This window comes from Vicia villosa, linkage group LG2, assembly GCF_029867415.1.
Source record: "Vicia villosa cultivar HV-30 ecotype Madison, WI linkage group LG2, Vvil1.0, whole genome shotgun sequence".
In the NCBI taxonomy this organism is placed as follows: Eukaryota; Viridiplantae; Streptophyta; class Magnoliopsida; order Fabales; family Fabaceae; genus Vicia; species Vicia villosa.
Window position 1 is genome coordinate 72959657 of NC_081181.1, and position 21327 is coordinate 72980983.

The 21327-nt window shown below is 36.1% G+C and overlaps 1 protein-coding gene across 1 annotated transcript; it reads right to left on the minus strand.

Moving 5' to 3' along the window:
* Positions 1–14763: 14763 nt before the first annotated feature.
* LOC131649348 (uncharacterized) lies at positions 14764–15283 on the minus strand. Its single transcript, XM_058919110.1, has 2 exons — positions 15077–15283; positions 14764–14976 (listed from the first exon to the last, which is right to left on the minus strand). Exons 1-2 carry the CDS (start codon positions 15281–15283, stop codon positions 14764–14766), a joined length of 420 nt encoding a protein of 139 aa, XP_058775093.1.
* Positions 15284–21327: the final 6044 nt, after the last annotated feature.

A 21327-nucleotide genomic window follows, 5' to 3' on the forward strand; every position in this document is an offset into this window, starting at 1 on the left:
CATCATGCATTTCATGGTTCTTTCAAAGACTTATGGGACCATTTCTATTCAGATTTCAAGATCAACAACAGATTTGACTTCTCACTGCCACAACTCCAAGATTAACTATGGAACAACTCCGTGAGGAAATGGATGAGATGAAGGAACAAATGGGTCATCTTATATTGGAGATGCGAGACTTGGTCCGTAATCAGGATGCACTAAAAGAGGAGAATAGTCAGTTGAAGACTCAATTGAGCTTGGTCATGGAAGTTCTGAAGACGGTATTAAGGAAGGAAGGTGATGTTGCTCCTGCTACTGCAACAGAAGTTGTTGATTCCTTCTTCCCAATAGGATTCCTTTCCACTCATGGAATGCCTCAGGGAGCTCTCCCTCAATTTCAAGTGCCATTACCTCCACATCAATCTGTTCATGTCCCTAGAATGAATCAAGGGGGCCAAATGCGTGGGAAAAAGCCTAAGATACCTCAGAGAGTTCTCAATCCTATCCCGTTGCCTTATGCTCAGTTACTTCCTCGCTTGCTGGAACTTCAGTTGATTGAGCTACGAGATTTGGCTACACCTGAAAAGCTTCCTCCCAATTTTGATGTCAATGCTCGATGCGAGTTCCATTCTGGGGCACCTGGCCATGACATTGAGAATTGTAAGGCGATGAAACATCAAGTTCAAGATCTCATTGATTCAAAAGTGATTTTGTTCACCCCCGAAGGTATGATTGTTCAAGGAAATAGGGTTCCATATGTGGTGGAAGAAAAGGTTGATTCATACTTCTATGTCGGATCTACTTCAAATCAGAACCACAATGCACCGTCTTGGATTCCAGATCTTCCACCTTATCAGTCTCTGATTGTTTCACAACCAAATCAAAAAGGGAAGACACCTGAACAGATTGTGTATCGTCACCAACAACAGGGTCCACAAATGCCAAGGAGACCACCAAGAAGAATTGACCCAATTCCTATGACCTATAGTCAATTGCTTTCTCAGTTACTCAAGGATTCTTTGGTCCAACTAAGAGAGTTTAAGCCCCCTCCAACACCGATTCCTCAAGGATATGACTTAAATGCAAAGTGTGAATACCATTCTGGGACATCTGGACATTCAACTGAGGATTGTAATGTTTTGAAACATAAAGTCCAAGATCTCATTGACTCCAAAGCAATATCATTCACCCCAAATGATCTGCACATAAAACGAAGAGTTCATGCACAAGTGAATTTCCGTATTCCATAAAGTACCACCAAAAAAAACAATAAGCCCAGAAGGAGTCAAGTCTCCTCAACTATGGCAATCATTATTTCACTTCTGTATTCTCATTTTCAGTATTTCCTGTTTTGTAGAAGGCTACTTCCTTGTCTGAACTCGTTGGTATGGTAATAATGAAAGCACCACAAATTCTTGAACAACTTTGTCAAAATCTTCTTTCCAAGAGGTAATCAAGAATTTCCTGTAGAAGCGCCTCTCATTCTCAAGGTTCTTGTGCTCAGTTGTATCCGTGGAGATTGGTGTTTCAGTTGGTGTTTTGGTCTTTCCTTACAACAGATAGCTTCTCTAAGTTTGATGACCCTGCAAGGTTCCTCCATGTATGATGGAAATTACAACTCTAACGACTATGCTTGGGGCTCCCGCACGAGGGATAAGCAAGACGTACTCTTATCTTGAGCATTGCGCCATTTGCATTGCTCGAATCCCTAAAAGCATTTCAAATTCCTATGCGACTTTGTCAGAATCTTCTTCCGTGTGGTAATCAAGAGTGTTCTTCATAATGCTTCTCATCCTCAAGGTTCTACTTCATATCTCGGTTGCCTTTTCTCATGATTTCCCTCTCAGTGGCCCTTGCTTGTTAACAAAGAGAAAAATAATGTGAGAAACAAATTGATGTGATTCTATTGCCTTGTGCCCAGTTGCTTCCTCGTTTGTCAGAATTTCAATTGGTTAAGATTCGTGTTTTGGGTCTTCTTCACCACAAGTAGCTCTCTTGAGTTTGATGACCATACCAGATTCTTTCCATTTATGAAGGCGAATACTTCTTCAACATCTATGCTTGGGGCTCCCGCACGAGGGATAAGCAAGACATACTCTTATCTTGAGCATTGCATCACTAGCATTGCTCGAATCCCTAAAGTAAGGCAAAAGTTTACAACTCTTGGGTGACTTTGTTGGAGTTCTCTTTTGAAGTAATCTGAAGTGTTTGGAAGGAACTGCAGAAAGTATTCAAGCTCAACAAGTCCAGACGGAGTCAAGTCTCCTCAACAACGACACTCATTTAGTTTCTTACTGCATTCTCATTGTAATTTTTCATTTGTGTGCTTAAGCATCAATAGCATGTAAAAACTTGTTAATTTCTGAATGAAAATCATAATACATTGTCTATGTTTGTCTTGAAGTAATCCATTCGTTATCACTCATAAAATGTTTTGGCATTACGATACCAACTTTACTAATTGCTTGCTTATGCAAAAAGCTGAGGGAGAATGATGAAAGATAAATATGAAAAATCTCTAATCATGTGTTTTCGAATAAAAACCCTACTGAGGATGTACATGCATTGTTCCAAATCCCCAAACACCGGAGATATAAGGGAGATAGACCCCCGTTAACCCCTTTGAGCCTTGGAGAAGGAGTTTCTTTTCTAATCATAAAAACCCTTATTTTAACCTTGGGGCAGGGTAGTGTTCATTTAACTTGATCGAGTGTTCAGAACTCACCAAAAAGGTATGAATCTAAGGATACAACAATGGTTATCCTTCCAAAGGTTGAGGAATATCAAAACCGTAATGATTATCCTTATTCCATCAAGAGACCAAGAGATGACAATACCACAATGGTAATCCTTCATCAAATAAAAGAATGAGGCAGTCATAATATTTCAAACAAATCGAGAGCAACGCAAGATCACATGACTTGTTCAAAAAGTGAATAAAAAAAAGAAAGCCCGCTAAGTCAAAAACTTGAAATAAGTGACTTAGGCAAAAGTTAGGGCATCCCGCTGGACTCCAAAATAAAATTCAAGAGAATTTGTCCAGGCAAAAGTTAGGGAAAACAGAAGCGAAAAACAAGAATTACAAAATAAAAACCCTCATCAAAGGAACAAAGTCGTGTGATGATCAATCAGAAGAATAGGAAAGTGAGTGACTGCCATGTCCGAAAAACCTCATTGATTCCTCAACCATCCCAAATTCCTTGTGAGGAATGAACACTCATGTCGAGTTAATGGAACCTAGGAATGGAGAACATCACGAAGGGGGTGGGTACCAAATTATTTTGAGCCTAAAATCCTTTGTTTTCTGAAAACCGTGAACCTGGCCAAGTTACAACCCTCAAAAGTCCTAATTGAAGTAGGTTTATTTTGAAAGCGCACTCCGATGAGATAACATTTAGCTGACTCCCAATGAAGCGTGACTCATATCCATGTTGGTATCGTACATTTGCTTTATCTTCCATATGCAAAAAATCGAGGTTGTGTCAACTAGTGATTCGGTCACAAGAGGTCGCAACCTCATTTCACAAAAAGTTTTACAACTTCAAGACTAACATAGGCTTTGCATTAGAATTATCAATCTTAAAATTAACATTCTTTTGCATGCAAAATATGTGCTTAACATCAAGGAAATTTTCAAGGATGAGAATCAGTGAGTAACTTGATCATGTCAAAGTACAAGAAATTTGAGAACTCCGAGGAGTAAAAGCTAATCATCTCAAATATTGACCATCAAGGGGCAGGTTCTCTAAAGAATTTCGTTGGGCATGAACAGTTGATGTGTTCTTTGATTACTCTGAGGGGAAGAGTTTGAAGACTCCGTTGAGCGTGGTAAAGTTGTTCCCATGTTTGTTTGACTTCAAAACAAAGAAAGCTTGAGGATTCTAGTAAGATACACCTAATCAGGGGCAATTGCATCGAGGTTTGACCTCTCAAATTCCATCAATCCGGGGCAATCATGTCGATAAATCTCTTGAGTTCCATCAATCTGGGGCAATAAAGTCGAGGAATCTCTCTCAAATTTGATCAATCTGGGGCAGTTACGTCGAGATTTGAAAAATCTCTCCAAGGATCCTGTGGGGCAATTTCCTTCATGGGTCATGAAACTTGGGGCACGATCTTCTGAGTTTTATTGTCCTCTCCCTAATCATAGGAGTTTATTTCTCCTGGAACCTTGGTCTCTCCCCAAGTATTGGAGTTTATTTCTCTTGAGAGTTTGTTCCACTCCTCAAGCATAGGAGTTTATTTCTCCTAGGAGCTGTTCTACTTCCCTAATCAAGGCTCCTTATCTGGACTTCTCATCCCTAACATGGTGAATCGAGGGAATCTCCTCAAGCTGAAAATCCTCCAGGCAGTGGCACATGGTGAGAAGTCAGAAATCACTCTACAAGCCAACAACCAGAAGGGGCATCTTGCAAATCAAAGTCCAATATCTATTGGCACCTCCACATGGTCCTTAACACTAAGGGGATTCTCCCTGGTGTTTACCTCACCAATGCCTTTATTTGGCATTCTGCATATAGCGTTCACTGCATATAACATTGCATCCTCAAAAGCGTAGCATATCCATCAAAATGGAGCATTACGCCATAAAAAATCCAAACATGCATACAAAGCATAAGCCAGATAATACAAATCAGCACTCAATCAAGACGACGATACTCCCCCACAAACTTTTTTCCTTACAAACTCCGATTGATATCTGCTACTACATTACAAATCTCCTCAAACCACGGTGCCAATACCTGGTATCCTCAATCCCCAAAAGAAGTCTCATGTTTCTCTCCAACATGGATCGGATGCAATGTCTTTCTTCGTCAGAATCGTTGTTTCCGAGGTTATTTCCCGCGTGCTGCGTGCAAATTAGAGCGTGAATGAGGGTGGGCATTCAACCCATCTCATTTTTCAATCGTTTGAATAATCATACTTAGTGTGTGGCAATTTGAACGATTGCCGCTCTTGAAGAGTTACACCCCGCCTTTGGCCTGAGCGACCGATGTAATTCTTATGCTTCGCAAGCATCAATATCTCCGTAATTCCCAGTGGTTACTTCTATCTTCTTGTCAAGTCTAGTCGTCACTAGTCTTGTTGTGGTTATTTCCCGTGTGCTGCGTGCAAATTAGAGTGCGAATGAGGGTGGACATTCCACCCATCTCATTTTTCAATCGTTTGAATAACCATACTTGGTGTGTGGAAATTCGAACGATTGCCACTCTTGAAGAGCTACACCCCGCCTTTGGCCTGAGGGATTAATGTAATTCTTATGCTTCGCAAGCATCAACATCTTCGTGATTATGTCTTTTGATCGAGTCTAGTCGTCACTAGTCTCCGTGGTCTCTTCCCCTCGTACGGGAAAACTTTTAGATCCAACCCCCGTGTTGTGTACCCAGTTTCTGTCCTGGCAAACCATTTCAAAACTAATTCCCCAATCCCTAGCCTCAATGTTGTCAATAATTTTCTCGTGCTCCGGCCTCATTGTTTATCCTCATCCTTTGCATTCTTGTGGATCGTAGGTCCGTTGACCTTATCCTCATCTTTTCATTCTTGTGGATCGTAGGTCTGTTGACCTTATCCTCATCTTTTGCATTCTTGTGGATCGTAGGTCCGTTGACCTTATCCTCATCTTTTCATTCTTGTGGATCGTAGGTCCGTTGACCTTATCCTCATCTTTTCATTCTTGTGGATCGTAGGTCCGTTGACCTTATCCTCATCCTTTGCATCCTTGTGGATCGTAGGTCCGTTGACCTTATCCTCATCTTTTGCATTCTTGTGGATCGTAGGTCCGTTGACCTTATCCTCATCTTTTTCATTCCTTGTGGATCGTAGGTCTGTTGACCTTATCCTCATCTTTTCCAATTCTTGTGGATCGTAGGTCCGTTGACCTTATCCTCATCCTTTGCGTTCTTATGGATCGTAGGTCCGTTGACCTTATCCTCATCTTTTCATTCTTGTGGATCGTAGGTCCGTTGACCTTATCCTTATCTTTTCATTCTTGTGGATCGTAGGTCCGTTGACCTTATCCTCATCCTTTGCATCCTTGTGGATCGTAGGTCCGTTGACCTTATCCTCATCTTTTGCATTCTTGTGGATCGTAGGTCCGTTGACCCTATCCTCATCTTTTTCATTCCTTGTGGATCGTATGTCTGTTGACCTTATCCTCATCTTTTCCAATTCTTGTGGATCGTAGGTCCGTTGACCTTATCCTCATCCTTTGCGTTCTTATGGATCGTAGGTCCGTTGACCTTATCCTCATCTTTTCATTCTTGTGGATCGTAGGTCTGTTGACCTTATCCTCATCTTTTCCAATTCTTGTGGATCGTAGTTCTGTTGACCTTATCCTCATCCTTTGCGTTCTTATGGATCGTAGGTCCGTTGACCTTATCCTCATCTTTTCATTCTTGTGGATCGTAGGTCCGTTGACCTTATCCTCATCCTTTGCATTCTTGTGGATCGTAGGTCCGTTGACCTTATCCTCATCTTTTTCATTGCTTGTGGATCGTAGGTCCGTTGACCTTATCCTCATCCTTTGCATTATTGTGGATCGTAGGTCCGTTGACCTTATCCTCATCTTTTCATTCTTGTGGATCGTAGGTCCGTTGACCTTATCCTCATCTTTCGCATTCTTGTGGATCGTAGGTCCGTTGACCTTATCCTCATCTTTTCATTCTTGTGGATCGTAGGTCCGTTGACCTTATCCTCATCTTTTGCATTCTTGTGGATCGTAGGTCCGTTGACCTTATCCTCATCTTTTTCATTTCTTGTGGATCGTAGGTCCGTCGACCTTATCTTCGTCTTTTCCAATTCTTTTGAGTCGTGGATCTGTTGATCTCACCTTGATTTCGAGTCATTTATCCTTGTCTTTCAATTTTTGGGTCAGTAGATCCTGTCTCTCCATCAAACCCGCACTGTCCAATCATAGTTTCATACAGCAATCACCTCCTTTGAGAACCTTGTATTGGCACCTTGGCTACGTTACAAGCTATCACTATCCAACTATTGCTTACCATAAACTTTTCCACCAGAAAAAAAAACATTTCTCTTTCCTTAGCAGATATCAAAACAAAAACAGAAAAATAAGAATAACACTTCCACCATCATTTCAGGACAAATTTCAGGTCTTAATATTTAATCCTCTTCTACCTCGAATGTTCGAAAGGCTAGCGCCAATCTCACCTTCAGGTTTAAGACGATTAAATAGGGGCAACTGTCATACCCCAAATTTGTCCTACCCTTTTACTTTCATCTGGCTTAGGCTTTTCATTCATGTACATATCTCCATTAGGACATTAACATGACTCATGCATTCATTAAATAATGGGATCAAGGATCTTGGAAGAAATTGTGTTCATGATCATTAAGAATTCTATATTCATCAAGCTACAAGGGTGTCATCTTGATCAGGGTCGATTTCAAGGCTTTGTTATGATGGCTATACAGTCTATTTTAGTGCAATGAAGTTTCACCGGAGTTGCATCATTAAGTCAAAGTTTGGTCCATCTAATTACTTGTGTCACAATTCATATATGCTTTGGATGTTACGCAAAGGTTTGATAAAAAAAATGGTTTTAAAGTCACTTCTAAGTTGGAAATCATATGCAAAAAAAAGTTGACTTTTGGAGGTCAAAGTCAATCATGGAAGGTCGGCTTTTAACCAAGATTCATGTTAAGCTTGTTTTGGTTTCCATCTTATCTTTGGTTTATTCAAGTGACAATCAGAAGCCCATAACAAGAAGTCTTGAATTCAAACAAAAGGCAATCGAAGAATTGGTATTACAAATCCATCACTTGATTCAAGTGGGAAGAACATTCAAGAAAAAGGTTAAAGTTGCATTTGAAGAGAGTAACCACTCTACTCATGACATCCATTCATACAAAATTAAAACGAACAATTATTCATTGCACGAGAAAAGAGTGCACATTCAAAGGATCCAAGTCCCATATATTTAAATATTCATACATTCTAACAAGTTCTACAAGAAGATACAATAAAAATTCAAGTCTCATTACAAGAGTTTAGAACCCATATAGTTCTGGAATACAAGACAAGAATCACAAGAGAAAATTACAAAAGATTATGTGTTTTGACTTTGGTCAACTGTTGACCTTTTGGACAAACCGTGGAAGGAAGTCAAGTTGTTGTCCTAAACCTACAGCCAAGAAGAAACTCTGGGTTGCCACACTTCTAACCACTGTGCTCCATCTTGACCTCATTGTCCTTGATTATTCTTCATGACCAAGCAATATAAAATATGCTTTTTAAACACTTTGCACTTCATGTAACAGCAATGACAGAAAAGAGAATCAACTACGAGATCAATCCAATCAGACCCTCATACACACGCGAAACAGGTTCAGAATATCATCATCACATCATGGATAGATTGCTCTGTCAAAAAGAAAGAAAAAAGAACAAGTTCAGTTTGGTTTGAAGCAAACAATGCACATAATATATCAAGCCAATGCTATGATTCAAGATACATACCAAAAGCAATACACCTACGGCAATGTTTCAAATCACATGCTGACCATGTAGTAAAATTCTATCATTGTCATATGAGATCTCAACCTGCAGCAATCAAAACCATGTTCCAGTGAGGATATCTCATACAACCAGGTTCTTAACATATGGGAAGAGTAAGCAATAGGGCAAATAGGAATTCCATAACAAACTTCCAACATCTTAACCAGCTTTATAACAAACTTGCAGCCAGTCCAAACAGAATCCATAAACCTCTAACCATATATTAACCCTGCTGCACTACAACAGAATCAGTCCCTAACATAACCAACCAAACAAGCACCATTCATTCACAACTAACACTCCCAATTTCCACTTCAGTTTGCTAACCCACTCTTGATACTCTCACATCCACCCTTCATCCTATAACAGAATTCTCAGTTACTGATAACTGACAAAACCCCATAACTAATTCAGTTTCAAAACGCCAACTAATCTTCATAACAGAATTCTAACAACCTACTAACCAAGCTCTAACCGAATCCTACAACAGAAAGAATCAGGAAGAGTAGAGAACTAACTAACCTTTCAATCAATTCGGATTCTCCCTGATACTATATAACAGAATCTCCCACCATTGTTCAGACACGTTCATTTTCACCCTTCACGCTCATTCATCATCACCATCTTCTCTCCACACCTTCTTTCACTCTTCACAGACTTCACCAACCCTCTCCCTTCTCACTCTCTACAACTTCATTCATCTTAATCTTCCATCCTCCAACCATAACCAAAAAAAACCATAACCAATCTTCAGGATTCTCTCTTAGAAAATCATCTCCAATCTTCTGCACCTCTCCAATTGAATCACCAAAAATAGAACAAAAAAAACGGAGAGGAGATTCAGAAAAGGTCGTAACGGAATTGAAAAAAAAGAGTAACAAAGCGTAACAGAATTCATCACCTTCAATAGTTCTTCGATCTTCGAACTTCTCGATCAATTCTTCATCAATCCCGATCAATCTTCAAGAACTCTCCTCATCTTTGCTCATCTTCGGTTCTTCCTTCGAGAATTCTTATCACGATTATCATCCAAGATTCAACGCAACTTCACTTCCGTCATCAACAAATTCAATACAATCGCAATACTCACCGGAACGGTTCTCAGTGCCATAGTTCCTAGGTTTCGTTGAGGTTTTGCTTAGATGTAGAAAGGCTGAGAAGAAACGGAGAGAGATGAAAGAAGAATACGAGGCGGAGACGGCGGGGATGGTGTGGTGATACTGTCGGAGCTAATCGAAGATAGAGGTGGCCGCCGGTTGCGATCTCGTGAGAGAAGAGGAACGAGTTGAGTTCTACGGGAAGGTTCACACATTTCTTAACCTAATCCTTCTTCCACTGTTTTTGTTAATTAGAAATTAGATTAATGTGATAATTGACATAGGATGTTAGTTAATATGAGTTTAATGTGAGTAATTGTTGATTAATTGGGTTTAGTTGCTAATCTGAAGATAATTGTGATTAATTGGATCAAACAAAATCTGAAGATGGATTGAATCTCCATTAGGCCATACGAAATTTCTATTTCCACCCCCAGAATAAGGCCCAATACGCGCCTTTTACGAGAATCCAATGCATTTCATTTTGCTTCTGCACCCCCCTGTGTTGTTAGATTTTTCTCCTTTTGCAATTTATTTCTCTTCTGACTTTTGTTCGGTTAATCAATTCTAACTCCAGTAAAAAATGTGCAAAAATATGTTTTAGATAATTTCATGTGTTTAAATAATTGTAGCATTTTTGGTATATTTTTAGAAATTGTTTTACTATTTTTAATAAATCATTTGCTTTGGTATGTTCATGTTTCTTTCGGTTTTGATAGATTTCGCAAAGTAATTTCGTTTAACACTTTAGGATCAGAATTTAATCACCAATTTTTGTATAGTTACTGTAGACTAATCCATGATGTTATGTACAAAAAATGATTTCCTAATTCTTTGTTTTGATTGGTATTTGGTTAGTGTTGTTTGACTCGATTAACATGCGTTTCTAATAGATGTTCGTGACGTTTGTGCTCTCAAATTGAAATGCATTCATGCAATAATGTTGGTTCCTTTTTGTACATATGATTAGGGATGTTTAGAGGTCCTAAGACCTGGAATTGAAAATTTTAAATCATGTTTTCCTATTTTACTCAATTTTTCTTTCTCACATGTGAATAACTTGTTTTTGATTGACGATCGCTCCGTAACTTGTACAAATGACCCGTAATTTTGTGTGAAACTCCTTGGCATGATTTTGTGATTGTTTAGGCATCTAGTAACGGCTATTTGCTACTGACTTGTACTATTTGATTGCATGTTTCTAACTTCATTCACAATTCGAAACCGTTTAGCTAGTATTAACCTAGTATTGCCTAGTTTTGGTTAGAGTTTTGCATCGCTTCATGCTAATTGACTAATATAGATTAACATAGGATATTGGAACTAAATGAATGAGTTTGCTACTGACTTTAAGCTTAGACCATGTGTTCACTTTCTGCTTCGATTAAATGATGTTTGTTCGCTAATTGATAAGTAACGATTCATGCGATACTTTGGTAACCTTTTGTGAATACTTTTGTGTGATGCCACGTTGCTTTTGTATTTGATTTGGGACACTCAATCCCTTGTTTTGCTACTGACTTGAGGCTTCTCTCTCTTGTTTCCATGCCTAGCCTCTCATTTCTTGCTTTGATGTTGCTAATTCCTTACTATTGCTTGCTATGTTCCCTTAGACTCTTCCTTCTTTGTTAAGGGGAATTGAGATAGGATAGTTATCCTCAACCTTAGGGACAGTTATAGATTAGAATAACTTATATTAGAGAATAGGTTAGTCCCCCATTGCATTCTTTTTCTTTTCAACTCTTTAAAACATTAATAAAAGGAAGATGCGAATCACATTAAGCAAGTGATAGAGAAATGAGTGGGATTCATTCTCTAATATATTTCTCAATCACTTAGTGGCATAGAAACGAGTGGGATTCATTCCCTAATCTGTTTCTCGGTCACTACTTAATGGGAGAGAAACGAGTGGGATTCATTCCCTAATCTGTTTCTCAAACATTAATTAATGGGAGAGAAATGAGTGAGATTCATTCTCTAATCTGTTTCTCAAACATTACATAATGGGATGGAAGCGAGTGGGATTCATTCCCTAATCTGCTTCTCGATCATTATACATTTTTTGTGATTCGAATCGTGAAGCAAATTCCCCTTAAAAAATACACAACCAAAAACACTTAAAACACCTAACAATGGTTCAGACTAAAGCAAAGTAGAGAAAGTGGTGAGTGGCCCGGTATTGGGAACTGTTCACCACTCATCTACCCTAAAAGACACCAACCAATCATTTCTTTTTTCTTTTGCCTCGTTGGCACCTAAGGGCACCGTTATCTCCGCTCCATTGCATCCTAGGCTGTCCCCTTATGCAAGAGCACGAACGTTGACTCCGCCCAACTAAAAAACACAAAAACAAACAGAAAATCTTTAGCCGAGCTACGGTATCTCTGATTCCTGGAAAGGATACGTAGGCAGCGGGATAGGGCCCGTGCGAGTACAATTCTTTCTTTTCCCTACATTCTGCATTCATTCACATTAGGCTTAGACATAGATAACACCCATTAGATAGAAACAAACATAGGTGGATACCATCGAGTACGATGGGCACGAGGGGTGCTAATACCTTCCCCTCGCGTAACCGACTCCCGTACCTAGATTCTCTGTTTGCAAGACCTTGTTCTTACCCTTTGTTAGGTTTTCTGATATCCCTTTCCCTTATGGGATAAATATATTGGTGGCGACTCTGTTCATTTTTCGCGAGCGTGCGACAAGGCCAAAGAAGGCGAGGGATGGTAACACTGCATGTAACACTTGAGGCCGAATATAGCAAGGAGTGGTTGTCACATCGAAATGAGAGGGATCCTGAGGCCGTGCAGGTATGGGACTGCATGGTTGAAGAAAAGCTTAAAAAGGATTTTTGGGTACTACATATACCAACAAGATGCATATTTTTTTTGATATCTCATTCCGTAAGAACTCCACAGTTAAGCGGGCTTGACTTTGAGCAATTCTGAGATGGGTGACCTTCTGAGAAGTTCCATACAAAGCGTGTGAGTGAGGTCAAAGCAGTCTGAAAAGACCCTTGTTGGTTTGTGGGGTCATTCAATCATCCTGAAAGCAGTCTGGAGCGTTACAAATGATATCTGAGCCAAACCTCTCCCAGTACGATGTGGTTCGAGGATGAACCATGCGGAAGCTGGTGGGCATGTAACACCCGAGGCCAAAGAAGGCAAGGGTTCAACTTCCATTCACAACTCTTTATCAAACCAAATAGTTGATTCCTCCATATGACTAGATTAACAAACTCTTAGGCCAAAAAACAATTTGGCAATACCTATGCAGATGCTCACTTTGAGAATCCCTTAGTTGTGGAAGAAGGTGCATTAGTTCAATATCCCTAGAAGCTTTCTTCATGGACAAACTTTTAATAAAGTCGCCATCTCGAATAACATTCCCTCGAAGCAACTTCATCTGAAACATCGGGCTCCCAATGTTCGACGGAAACAAATCCTCACAAAACTTCCTACAATCACATTAAGTTCAAAAGATCTCAGTTTTACGAATATCCCAGTCTTACTACCTAATCATGGACCTATATCCTGAATGATGTCAAGAACTTTAACCACTTCCTATGAATCTCCTATAATAGTCCCATCATTAAGATACCAGACATGGAGAAGAAGCTTACAGTTGTCTCTAACATGATGAATGATTGGGTGTAACACAAGAGCAAAAATGAGCGGCCTTAACATGTCACCTTGTTGCACTTCAGTGGTTGACACAACATGTCACCTTATAAACAGAAATTAAATAATATTATTATGGTTATAAAGTTTTAAGACTCAAAAAGGAGAATTGGATCAGAAAGATGCTCTAATACATGGAATCAAGGATATTTGTATGCTTGAGTAAATCAGTATTGCAATCTAAGAAATGACCAATTGCCTCAGCCAAGAGCATATGGATATTTCAAGTAACATAACTAGACACCATAATCAAATAACTGAACTTTTATCATAATTGTTACGATAAACTAATGACGACTACCAAGTGAGCAAATCAGATAAATGCATTACATTAAGGGTCATTGAAAATAGTCAGCATATATGCTATATGGAACCTTATGAATTACCTAATTTGAAAAAACACACTGATAAAACTGTACTTTCTATTCCATATATGTGAAAGAAGTAGGAAATTGCATCCAATCATTCTCTTATTAAATCCGTTCACTAAAATTATCAACTTGACATCTAACTCAATTGAATGGACAACCCAAAAGATTCATCTAAATGGGACATACCACACAAGTATAACCCTCTCATTGAACACATGTTAATCAATGGCTTGCAATCTCAAAGACCACAATTCTTAAACCTTCTCCCACTCACTATAATCCAGCAAAATAAAACATTCATGTGATACTTTCCAAGACAACATATTCGCATACTTCTCTGCACTGCAACTACAGTTAAGACTGTCATCCACATTTGATCATAAATTTCCACAACAGCATGAATTGCTTGTGATTATAGCCATTTCCATAACCGATATTGAAAAATAATTTCGGTACAACAAAAAGTTTCATATTGTTTAAGAACCAAGGCTAACAGTAGTTTATAAGCATTCATTATCCTCAACCTAATGAGGAGGATTTTAACTAAAGATCAGATTGTAACGACTCACATTCATATAAAACCAAAAACAAACAGCACCACAGAAAAGAAGTGATACATACTTGACAATTGAAAGAGGGTTTAAATCACGCGTGAGCGCTAATAGATCCTTTAGCCCATGAACCTAGATTGGGGACTACTGTTCCAGGATTCCAAAAGAGTGTCACATTGCAGAACTAAGGCTTAGGATAGTTTTAAACTTACGAAGTTGTCTTTAAAATATGGACATAACTACTAGAGCTTACAAAAGACCCTAAGTGAACAATAGAAAAACCCCGATCATAATAATTTACCTAATGTGAGAGCAATCAAGGGCATATTTTCACAACTCAAGAAGCGCAGACACCCCAAACACGACTACGCAACTAACAGGCCCGTAATAATTTGTAAAAAAAGAATAAATTAGACATAATCACAAATGCCAGGGAATAGGTCAGTGCTAGATAGTTAACAACAATGTACATCAAATAAACTACAAAAATCAAAATCAAAAACCAAAACAGACAAAGGATAAAACAAAGAACAAACCATTAAGCACACACACCACAACAGTTCAAGAGGAAACAAAACCTGAAGCATCAAAGAAAGTAACAGTATCCCCTTCCATAGCAACAACACGCTTTGTCAAGTTCCGATTAGGGTTCAAAGGTGACGTCACAAGAACTAAGTCACCATGACCAACTTTCCCAATCCGCGGAGACAGGTGTTCGACGAGAACAACATCACCGATAATATTTAGGGTAGGGAGCATGCTAGGTCCGTACGCCTGCAAATAGATAAAGTACTTCAAATAAACTACAAAAATCAAAATCAAAACCAAAACAGACAAAGGATAAAACAAAGAACAAACCATTAAGCACACACACCACAACAGTTCTAGAGGAAACAAAACCTGAAGCATCAAAGAAAGTAACAGTATCCCCTTCCATAGCAACAACACGCTTTATCAAGTTCCGATTAGGGTTCAAAGGTGACGTCACAAGAACTAAGTCACCGTGACCGACTTTCCCAATCCGCGGAGACAGGTGTTCGACGAGAACAACATCGCCGATGATATTTAGGGTAGGGAGCATGCTAGGTCCGTACGCATGCAAACATAGGATTCAAGCAATTGAGTTAATAGTGAATACGAAAAAACAAGAAGAGGAAGAAGAAGAATGGGAACGGGAATGGAGTACCGGTCGTAGTTGAAGTTTCAGAGGAAGGGGGTTCTTCGTATAAACAAGAAAATGGAAGGGATTTAGGGCTTCTGGTTTTGTTCGTGATCCATAAGCAATTTTCGTTTCGGAGAAGAATAAGAATGATAGGGTTTCAGTAGATTTATGGAACAGAAGAACGATGTTCGTGATTTAGAGAAGAAGAACGATGAGATTTGTTCTTTTGTTCGTGATTTAGGGATTCAATAGATTTTTTGTTTGGGAGAACTAATCTATTTTTCAAATTAAATTTTAATCCAACTAAGGCAGCGCTTTTACAAAAAGTGCTTTCTAATATGACCCTAAAGCAGCAATTCCCAAAAGCGCTTTCTAATGTGAACCTATACCAGTGCTTTTAAATTATTTTTTTTAAATTTATTTGACCTTATATGACGCTTTTTGAAAAAGCGCTGTCTAATGTGGTTCTGTACCAGCGCTTTTCTAAGCGCTTACTAATGTGGTCCTATACCAGCGCTTTTCAATAAGCGTTGTCTAAAGTCTGACCTATACCAGCGCTTTCACTCCTTTTTAAACACAGTTTCCGTGTTTTATTTTTTATTTTACATATAGCAGCGCTTTTGTATAAAAGCGCTGTCTAAGGGGCGTTGTCTAAAAGCTATTTTGGCGTAGTGATTAAAAATTTATAAATAAGATACTTACGAACTTCCAACGGGCTAAATATAATATCTTTCATCAATGATATAAATCTCCCTCGAATTACCCCCCCTGAAGATCGTCGCCATCCAACTGAATATTGTCCCCATCCAAATCAATATCGTACTCATCCGGATCCAAATGATCATCCTCAGGTGCATGTTTATGTGTGGTAGGTGAGGTGTGTGCATATTTTTATTGAAATAGCTAATTAAAATTTTAAAACGTGACCTTTAATTAAAACTAATTAAATTTAAAATAATAAATATAGCTTAGTATTGTTACTTGATAACCCTAACCAACACTTAACTCTAAATTTAAGTTTAAATGCATTTTGTAATTTTTTTAATTTTAAAAAATTAAAATAACGTCGTTTTGACTATTATAATTAAAAACTAAAAATTAAAAAATTAAAAAAATTGTTGGAGATGCGGTTGATTTTGTTACCGATGATTTTGATATTGAAAAAGGAGATCTCAAAATTTAAATAATTTTTCTTTTATTAAAATTAAATTTAGTAGACAATTGAATTATTTTGTTATAAATTATTCAATTAAATTAGGTAGCGATTAAACTTTTATTTGCAATTATATTTTATAATTATGTAATATTTTATTGTGTGTGATACCTATGTGTAAAATTTAAATTTAAATTATGAATTTATAAAATTTAAGTGCTATTTATATTTTGTAGATACTGAATCATCCGGTTCGACAGATTTTTTACCTATATAATTTTGTTATACCGACCGGTCTATCCAACCGAGTTATCCGGTTTAACCTAGTTTAATCATGCGGTTCGACCAGTGATCTAGTAGTTCGACCAATAGATCAGTGACCCAGTACCCTTACAGGTTTGATGTCCGGCTGGGTTTTTAAAACACTGCTAATAATGCTTTACTTTTCTTTTAACAACATTTTATCGATTACATTGAAAATTAATTTCTATTTAATTTTATTTAATTTTAAATATGTTTTGGACTCCTCATTTTTTTTTAATTTAAAAAATTAATATTTCTATTTTAAATTTGAATAATTTTGTTCGTTCTCATAAACTTACATTGAAAAATCGGCAAGAAGCTCATTTTTACTATATAAAATTTTCAAAATTTTTATTTAATCCTAAATCCTAAAAATTTAAAATTTATATAATTAAAATTCATCATAACAAATACAAGTTACTTATGTATTTTGATCTATCTATACATTGTTATTGTAAAGAATTTTACACCATGCATTATAATCATTCAAATATATTATTTTAAAAATATATATTAAGTTAAATGTTAAATATTTTAAATAAATCAACTGTTGTGATCAACGGATAATATAAAATATTTTTACACTACATACATAATATATCACACTAAACTTAATTTTAGTTTTACATAATATATCACACTAAACTTAATTTTAGTTTTTTTTTTTCCAGTTGTTATTTGCAAAACAAATTACTAGTATCACCTAAAAATTCTCATATACATATATACATATAGAAGATTTCAAGTTTTTTTCCCTTTTGAATTAGAGAGGCAAATTTTATTATATATTTCGCTTTTCATATTTTTAAAATTTTCTAATTTAAAATCTAATTGAATTTTACTATAATAATAAATCTAAATTTTTTAAAGTTATTTATTTGAAATTTAAACAGATAAATTTAACTTAGTATTGTTAGTTGAGATAGCCCTGATCAACCCTTAACTAAATTTATAATTTATATTTTATTATTATCACTTGAGATATGTCTAACAAACAATTAACATTAAAATTATAATTCGCAGTTTCTATTTTAAAATGTTTTTGTCTAGGTCAACGATGAGTCCAACAGAAATCAAATGATTCAAAATAAAGATCATAGTTTTGAATTTTATTTTGTTTATATGTTGTGATTCATACTTATAATGTGGTGCGAGCCTCCAGTAGTTTGACACTCTGACATCAAACCCCGAAAATATAGGGAGTTCTTAATAACGTTTGGAGTGTGAAATCACACGGATCGTTAAAATTCCATTCTCATTTTAAAAAAACATCTCATAAAAGTTAGGGAAAAAAGGAAATACACAGACACTGTAAAGTATTTTTACACTGTCAATCAATGAGAGACATGCATTAGAATAATTCTCATTTTTAATTTTAGAAAATTAAAATTATATGAAAAATTAAAACATTTTGATTGGTTGTATGTGTAAAACTGTTTTACATTGATAGTGCATTATCTTTAAACTTTGAAAGTTATATCATAAAATTAAAATATTTTAAAAAATTTGTAAAAATAAATTTTAAAATCTTTTAGAAACATAGTCATTAAATATTGATCAATATTTTTATAACAATGGATAGTAATTTTTTTGAAACCGCAACTCGACCACATTTGAACGCGATTGAGTCTCGACTGCTATTTAAAATCCATGGTCACAGAGAAATAAAAAACCATTACATCCAAAGAAACTCAACCCAAGGGTCAACCTTGCTACCTGGCCATAAAGAAACTCAACCCATAAAAAAAATAGATAAACATTTTACCCTCACCTCGCGCAACAGGACTGATCGATCTATCATGCTGAAACCATTTGAGAAATTTGCAGTGAGCATAACCAAGGGATCATCTCTGTGTGGCTTGCTTAACACCCTATTGACATTGTGTAAAATGGCTGCAACACCACCCGATATTCAACTCCAAACTAAAAATTATTGAGATAACATGACACTTTTTTTCTAACCCCTTTCCTAACAACACTTTTAAAAATAAATGACGAGTACAAAAATATTATAGATAATATTTAAGATGGTATGGATCATATATTTAAATTATTTTAAAACTTATGACTATAAATTATAATATAAAATTATTAAGAATAAAAAAATTTTAAGTTTTAAAAACATTGAATTTGAATATTGTAATTTTATATTTAATAAAAAAAACTGTAATTTATTTATTATTTTGTTAAGGATTGCAATAAATTTAACTTTAGATTAACTAAAATATGGTCATGCTATAGACCTTTATGAAAGAAATATCCTTTCTATAGATTGAATTTTTGTTCCATTGTTGAGAATATTTCGTGTGTTGATCCATTTCAAATGGTTTGAGTAAATGATGATTTATATAACAAGTCTGGTCCATTGAGAATAAGTTAGGATTAAATTTTGCCTCAATTGGTAAATAACAAAGGAAGTAGAATCATTGTGACCAGCATGTAACAGAATATTCTAAGTCCATGATCCATCTAATAATATTCCTAGTATCGCTTGTAAATAGTACTAATACAATCCTAAACATGGTAACCTTAGGCAGATTTTAAATAAAGGTCTGTAACCTCAATTGGGGCTGGAATATAACAGTTTTTCTTGCCGAAACCGCAACTCGACCACATTTGAACGCGATTGAGTCTCGACCGCTATTTAAAATCCAATATGGGCCATTCCTAACTATGGTCACAGAGAAGTAAAAAACCATTACATCCAAATAAAAACTATCACTTTTCCCCAACATTTTTAAACACATGGAAAGATTTCGCATTGACAGAAATGGCCTAAAGTATAAGAAGAACTTGCTTTATCCTGATTCATAGATTGGAAAACCGAGATATAAGAGACGGCAAATTTTTACGCAATATGCAATGAAAATTCATGGATTCTCCGCATCAGTTTACTCATCAACCAGATGAAACATTTAACAAAAGATGCAATGTTATGATTTAATTACAAATCCTTCATTCAAAATATGTTAAGGCTTTTAACAGATTGACAATAACTGTGACAGAATTATATTGAAAACTAATGAAACCAGTTTACATAATAAAATCACAGAATTATATTGAAAACTAATGAAACCAGTTTACATAATAAAATCAATTGATAACAGAATATTTTATTACAAATGAAGAATAAAGAATCAGAATATGTTGCAGTGATCTTTAGTATCTTCTAGTCTTGTGAGCCTTTCTTCTTTTCCTATCCTCAAGTCCCCACTCATCCTTCAATGACTTCCATTTGAGTTCAAAATTGTAACTGAACTTTTTTGCAATTTGGTAAATGTGATTCCTTGGAGGATACATCATCATTGCATTAGAGAACACAAGCCTCATGTCGCTAGCAAACTCATATGGTGTTGCATACAACCTCAATTTTCTCTCTATTTCCTTCAAACCTATTGCCTTTGACTTTTTTTCCAAACTCTTCGAAGACTCCATTGCTGGAGGATCTTTCAAATCCCAACCATCTCTACCCGCCAACATCCTCTTCAAAATCAACCAACATTGCCTCCTCTTAACACACTCCATTGGTTTCTTCAACACACATTCTTCATCTGTTGTTTTTGATGAATCCTTCACCATCAATAAGGTGGTTCTTGAATGTTCTTCAGATTTTGCTATTTTTGAAACTTGATTCTTGACCATCTCCTTTGTGACAGATGATGTTTTTGATGAATCCTTCATCAACATGCTTTTTGAGCAAAGTCTTGAACTTTCTTTCACACCCTTTTGTTGAGACAACGATAAAGGTGTTGTTGTTTTGGTCTTATAACATGAATCAACCCAATAGCAGGTTACAGTTGGTCGTTCAGAATGTTGAATTTTTCTTCTCTTGTTTTCATCTGTGTCAGAAGAATCTGAATGACGTTTCATAGTACCAGGAGGATAACTAAGTTTAATAATGAGTCTTTTACGGGGTTCTGTGTTCGAAGGGTTTGTGTTGGATATGGTTGAGGAAGACATGATGGTGAGACAAAAGTGTTATGTAACTAGTAAGAAGGTTTTATGGAAATCATGATTGCAGCGATGATGACATTAATATATATAATAATGCCATTAGTAAGAAGATTTTATTAGAATTAATAAAGATTTGATTTGATTTGTACTCAAATCTAGGGTTAGATCGTTAATATTTAAAACAACTTTTAAAACTCAATCTTATTTTTATTTTTATTATATTTTAATATTTTATGGATTTATTGTAAATCAGCCACCGAAAAGTAAGGAAATTTTATTTTTTTTTAATGAGAAGTTGTTTTAACAAACTTTTCATTTGATTTTTTCTCTAAAAATCTCAAAATTTTATAACAAAAAAAATGCAATCTTTAAATTCTTTGTTTTAAAAATTGTAACAAACAAGGGCTAAGGTTGTTTAGAAAATAGGTCTTTAAATATTAATCATTTTTTTTACGACAACAAATAATAATTTTAATATATCTTTTTGTTTTTGTTTTAAAAATTATAATATTTTTAAAATCTCTTTAAAAATTTGTAACAAACAAACTTTAAT